Below are 6221 nucleotides of genomic sequence, written 5' to 3'. Positions count from 1 at the left end.
CTGCTCTTCCGCTTTCCCTTCTCCTTCTTCTTCGTCTTCTTCATTCTACAATGTTCACATTGCTTGTGAATAGTGGAGAGTGTTCACCACCGGTCTTCTCTGTTTTCACTGTCAGTCATTGCTCTTTCTCCTTTCTTTTTCCTTTCCCTTATCTTTCTCCTTCATCTTCTGCATTCTCCATTGTTCACGTTACATGTGAACAGTGAAGAACATCTCCACTGTTCATGGTTGGACCAAGTCCGGCTCAAACCTAAATGTCCGGTGTCTGGGTCTGACCTAGTAAAATAAAAAATATAAAAAAAATTCTCAGATATGGTGTTTTATTTGAAAAACTAGTGTTTAACATTATTCAATAACACTACAGAATTATATTAGAAAGAGATTACATAATAACGTAACATTTGCAAAATTTAATCACAACCCAAAAAATTTGTTCCTAATTATATTTTACCTTATGCGGTGATATTTTACCTAATGTTGTTGCATGTTCAAGAAGCCATGAAAACTGTAGTCCTTGTCGGATAGATTTTGTATGTGATGGAATTGCAAATAATTTAATGAAATAATAAAAAATATTTTATATAAAGTATTGTTTATTTTATGATGTAATAGCAGTAGTTACATTTATAATATTTCAATTAAAAATTATTAATATTAATTAAGGGTAAGTAAAAAAACTGAAAAATCGATTTAGAATAAAAAAACTGAAAAAATAATTTAACCGAGAAAACTAAAAAAATAACCAATTAAACTGATTAGAATTTTGAAAAAATCAACCGGTTTAGTTCTAGTTTATAGGCCTAAAACCTAAAAAATTGAATCGAACCCAAACAAAAAAATACAAGCCAAATCGGAAAAAACCAAAAAAACCAAACAAAACCAGTTTGAACCGGTTTTTTCTAAAATAATCGAACCAAACCCGGTTAGTTTGAACCAGTTCTGGTTTGCTTTTGGTTTTTTAAAAAAACCAATTTAATTGTTGTTTTTTATAAAAACTGAATCGAATAGAAAAATGATCACCTTTAATATTAAAAGATGTTTTTTTTAGTTGTTTTATAATCTCAATTTGAAAAACATTTTTAACTAAACACATTAATTATTTTTTATTCAAATTTAATTTCAACTACAATTTTAATAAAAAATATATGTTTCTAAAACAACTTTAACTAAAAATATTTTTTATAATTTTTTTTTTTAAATCACAACAATTATCACAATATCAAACATACTTTAAATGTTTAACATTTCAACCAAAACACTATTTATTTAAAATTTAATCTTTTAAAATTAATATTTTTAAATTATTTTAATATACCAATATTAAAAATAAATTTTAAAAAATTAAAAATATATATATTTTAAAATATTTTTTAAAAAATATTTTAAAAAGTAGTGTCTTCTTTTGAAAGGTATCTTTAAATTATAAAAAAGCAGCACCAGCTTGCATATAAAGAGTTTCAATATATTTTTTTATTTCGTGTTTAGTGAGAGAATCTGTTAAAAGAACAGAATAGAAAAGAAAAACTCTTTCTCTCTCTAAGAAAACCCTTGTGAAGAGTAGCGTCGTTTGCAATCGACCTCCAGAACAAAAATGGCCAACAGTAATCTCCCTCGTAGAATCATCAAGGTATGTCCTCCGATCCATCGCTTTCTTTCTCTCTGTTTGGTTTCCATTTTTAAGGAAAAATCGAGTACGCTCTCTCTAATTTTCATTTATTGCTCTATTTGATTCTTGGTTTCAAAGATTTTATTTTTATTTCGTTATTTTTAACTGTGATCTAACAGGAAACTCAACGTCTTCTCAGTGAACCAGGTGGGAAGTTGACTCTTTTTTTTTTAACTCAGTAATAAATTATGGTTTTGGAGTAGTGATTTGTTTGTGTGAAACTTTGAGAATTATTATTATTTGTGTGAAAATTTGATTATTATTATTATTATTATACTCTGGTAGTCATCGTTTGTTAATTTTTGTGATTTACTGATACCACCGGCAGCTCCGGGAATTAGTGCTTCACCTTCTGAGGATAATATGCGATATTTTAATGTCATGATTCTTGGCCCAACGCAATCTCCATATGAAGGTATTTTTTTTTTAATAATGTAGAAATGATTATTCAAAACTATGATTTTCTATTGATCATCATGCTTTAAGTTTTTCCCCTTTAATGTTTTAGCTTTCAATTTCCATGTGGAAGAGCAAAGTTGTAAAATGGGTTGAAATGAATCAAAGTATCACTATAGTGCCTAAACTCTGTTGTGTTTCTTTTGGCATTTGGTGCTTTGAGTCTCATCCATCTGTATTTTGCTAATCCAATAGCTCTTCATGTGGAATCGAGTGCTGCTAATCATCTTAAACTATGTGGCTGTATGGTCCAACCCTAGCTAGCTGGGTTATGAATGCTTGAACTCTTTGCTCTTCAAGACATTGTTGATAATTTCTGTATGTGAAATTGGGATTTCATAGTCATTTTGCCCCTTTATCATCGTGTATTCTTTTCTAATTATTATTTGTAGTATAATTAAACTAAACAAGATCCAGCAATTTGAATGGATAACAGTGCTTGATTAAGAGACTGCACTAGAAACGGGAACTTATCATGTCTTCTTCCATATTTCCCTTTGTGCATATAATAATGCTTGTACCTAGTGATAATGAAAGTTCATAGTTGACTTGAAACAAATTTCCTATTGCATATTGCAAGCTCATGGAAATGTGGCAGATGTTCTGTGAGAAAATTTAATTAGTTTTTAGGCTCAAGTCATTGATTACTAATAAGTTCAATCTATTGCTAAGCTAAAATTGAGGTTGGGCCATTTGGTTGCTCTTACACACTTGATGTAGTATACAGTAGATTCAGTTATTTATGAGCATAACTTGCATCATTGCTGTGTTCTGATTTTTTTCATGTAAACTGTGTGGCATGCTGTTGGATTATAATGTAAGCAAGGTCATGGGAGCTGGAGATCTCTAAGTACATCATGTGGCATGTAAATCCACAGTATATCACAGTAAGAGGGATAGACTTGCATCCTTTGTGATATGGCTAGTATGAGACTGTTTCAAATAGTCATTGTGTTTATACTGTTATATACTGTGTATTACATTAACTTACTCTACGAGCAGTTACTAATGTGGTGTTGAGGTGAAGACTCTTGTCAGAGTTGAGACAAGTGATGGCTAATAACAACTGCTTCTTGCTTATCGGGACTTGAATTGGCTTTTAGACTGAGTTGGTTCAGGACTTAATGTTCATGCAATGGATTATTTTAGCTGTATCTCATTACTTTGGATGCTCAGATGTCAACCAGTGGCTAGGGTATTGCTTTAAGCATCAGTTTCTGAAGCGTTGTTTATGAATTATTAAAACAGAAAAAATTCTAGTTGCATTCAAAGAAGCATTGACGAATTTCCCTTGCAAGATGATTAATCATTTTTCTCCAGTGCTTAGAATTTCCAAGAATAGTTAAGCTACCATTTATGATACTGCAGAATGGTAGGTTAGATGAGAGGTGGCCTGTGCATGTCTTTGAGAATTTCCTTTAATGTTAAGTAACTTTTGTTTTGCTTTTTATAGGGTTGAGTTTGAGAGAAACGATTTTGAAGTGGATGAATGCAGTTATTGAATTTCATTTTATTTTGCTATTTGCTTGGTCCATTAAACTGTTTAAAATGTTTTGGAAAGAAAATCTTATTTTCCTCCATATCATGTTAATCTCCTTTCCTTGCAATTTTTTTGCATGCCTGTTTTGATGTGTGCCTTGGTTGTGTTCTTTGTTTAGGAGGGGTTTTCAAGCTGGAATTATTTCTGCCCGAAGAATATCCGATGGCCGCACCAAAGGTACCTCAAGTTGGTTTTTCCATTGTGGTGCTTTCCCAAAATCTCACTTTTATGTTATATTGGATGCTGAATTACAAATAAATGTGAATTTTTTTTTGCTAGAGTTTAGAATGTGTAGCACTTAGTCTTGGGGATTTGTTTTTGTCTCACTTTTTTCTCATAATATTTAATTTGCTTATATTTTGAAATGTTTTAATGCATTTCTTAGTTGTTTGGTGCTTAATTTATCCAGATGTCTTGTCTTATTTTATTTTATCCTCTTAAACTCATTTTGTAAATAGATGGTAGGGGATATAGCACTATATCCATTGTTCTGAAGTGTTTGTTATAGATTCTTAAAATTTAGGATCAGGGTGGTTAGACTTGGAAAACAACATTTGGGTTGAAGAAGCATAGTGTTGGGAGAACTTATTAGGTTGGTTGACCCCCCCGTTAATTATTTAGGTGGAATAGCAGCATGTGGATTTTGTAATAAACATGTCTACACGAGGTTTGCTTGGGCTGTTCTGCATGTTTTGACCCTTATGAAACCCAAAAATGGAAATACGCTGGGAATAACCATTGTTATCTATTAATAAGTTGACATGGTTAAGACCTGAGTGACCTGGTCTGTGTGGACAGTAAATGTTTTAAACAAGTGAAGCATTTTCTTTTTTACTTGTAATTTAAACATTTCTCTAGCATCTTAACCTAGTCAATGTAATTGAATTGGTTAGTGGTGTAGTTTTGAATTCAACGTGAAACCATACAAATCAGGCAATTTTAGACTTCTGGTATGGCCTGCTTATCTTAACATGGTCTAGTTTACAAAAGTCATCATATACTGCTTCTTTTGGTGCCTGCAAACTGTCACACTCTGCATGTATCTCCAATCTTTTGTTGATGCACATTCTTAAGCAATGTCTGTTTATGCCAGGAGTTCTCGAATGTAAATTGTTTATCATAATTTGCTGCAGCATTTTTTCCTTTTTTTCTGATTATTATTATTAATCTGTTACAGGTTCGATTTCTGACGAAAATATACCATCCTAACATTGATAAGGTAGGCCCTATTATCCCCACTTCTCTCTTTTTTAGGTTTAAGACTTGTTATTTCTTTTCTCTAACACTGCAAGTTTCTTATGTAGCTTGGAAGGATATGCCTTGACATTCTGAAAGACAAATGGAGCCCTGCTCTTCAGATACGAACCGTACTTTTGAGGTACTAGGAGCTGCAATTTAATATTGTCAATACTTTTTATTGAGATTAAGCCCGTGTTGAAACTTGTGGTAGTAAGCACTCATGTTTTGATTGATTGATCAACTGATCCCTAGCAATTTAGGGACTGATGAACTAGACATTAAAAGATTTTAATGCACTTTTACTTTTTCTATTTCTTTTCCCACTCCATTTCCACTGAAGAATTAACTGCCACTGTGAGGGGAAAATATGAGATGAGTTTTATAGGAAGAGATATTTGATGTGCTAGACATGAGAGTATTTAATTTTCTAATGTTGGGTTTGATAGTATCCAAGCACTTCTTAGCGCCCCAAACCCCGATGATCCACTTTCTGAGAACATTGCAAAGCATTGGAAAATGAACGAGGCAGAAGCTGTTGAGACAGGTAATGTCGATATTTCCAATTATTAAGTTCATACCAGTTTCTCTGGAATTTACTTTCCTCAAGCTTTATAATAACAACGCTAACAGGCGTGTTGGTTTAGTCCTGATATTTTGTTGCAAACTACTGTTGAACTCTGCAGCTAAGGAGTGGACCCGTTTATACGCAAGTGGTGCATGATTATGTAAACTTCCCTTCAAATGACATGGGATGTATGCTATTGACTTGATTTGAATGGAAATTTGGAAGAAATCATGTTTGAACAAGTTTTAATCTAATATTTTTCAAAGCTTCCAGATGCTGCGTGTTAAATTGTTCTGTTGTTGGAAACATGTCTTTGTGAACTTGTATGATCAGATAAGATGTGTTATTTGTATCTCCGTGTCGCTCTGCATCTATCTTTGTATCTATCTCAATCTCTCAAATGCGAATTTTATTAACTTCACCTTATCTTTAAGAATCTGAACCCTGGTAGTTATGGTAAAGAAATTGATGTGCATGAACATGGAGTTGATGTGTGGATATCGTTCATTATCTGTTATTTCATCTTTGATTATTTCTTTATTTTTTTTATCAACATCTTGATGCGTTTATCTTGTTAATGAAATTTCCAATTATTTTTCTTTTATGTCCTTTTTATCAAAGTGATCTGAGTGTATCTGAAATTGTTGAACAATGTATTTCAGCTGTATGCTTCATCCTTCTACTACCTCAACCTTAAATTTTCTTTCATCTAAATTTCCTCCATATCAACTTTGGTGTAGCTTTTCAAATGCAGC

At 32.1% G+C, this 6221-nt stretch overlaps 1 protein-coding gene across 1 annotated transcript; it reads left to right on the top strand.

The window, feature by feature from the left end:
- Positions 1-1465: 1465 nt before the first annotated feature.
- On the top strand, positions 1466-5818 carry LOC105112499 (ubiquitin-conjugating enzyme E2 36). The gene is made up of 8 exons (XM_011008219.1): positions 1466-1627; positions 1786-1813; positions 1995-2081; positions 3781-3839; positions 4840-4881; positions 4967-5040; positions 5348-5445; positions 5585-5818. The coding sequence occupies exons 1-8, from the start codon at positions 1592-1594 to the stop codon at positions 5620-5622; spliced, it is 462 nt and encodes a 153-aa protein (XP_011006521.1). The 5' UTR covers positions 1466-1591; the 3' UTR covers positions 5623-5818.
- Positions 5819-6221: the final 403 nt, after the last annotated feature.

This window comes from Populus euphratica, unplaced genomic scaffold (assembly GCF_000495115.2).
Source record: "Populus euphratica unplaced genomic scaffold, PopEup_1.0 scaffold552.1, whole genome shotgun sequence".
Classification (NCBI taxonomy): domain Eukaryota; kingdom Viridiplantae; phylum Streptophyta; class Magnoliopsida; order Malpighiales; family Salicaceae; genus Populus; species Populus euphratica.
The sequence above is the reverse complement of the archived record's forward strand: the minus strand, read 5'-3'. Positions and strand labels throughout refer to the sequence as shown.

What these genes read in the sequence shown, in the direction of transcription:
- LOC105112499 (XM_011008219.1), top strand. Translation starts at nt 1,592, where the DNA reads ATGGCCAACAGTAATCTCCCTCGTAGAATCATCAAG. An exon ending in TCCCTCGTAGAATCATCAAG is followed by an intron (nt 1,628 to 1,785) that starts GTATGTCCTCCG and finishes GTGATCTAACAG; the next exon opens with GAAACTCAACGTCTTCTCAG. An exon ending in ATCCGATGGCCGCACCAAAG is followed by an intron (nt 3,840 to 4,839) that starts GTACCTCAAGTT and finishes AATCTGTTACAG; the next exon opens with GTTCGATTTCTGACGAAAAT.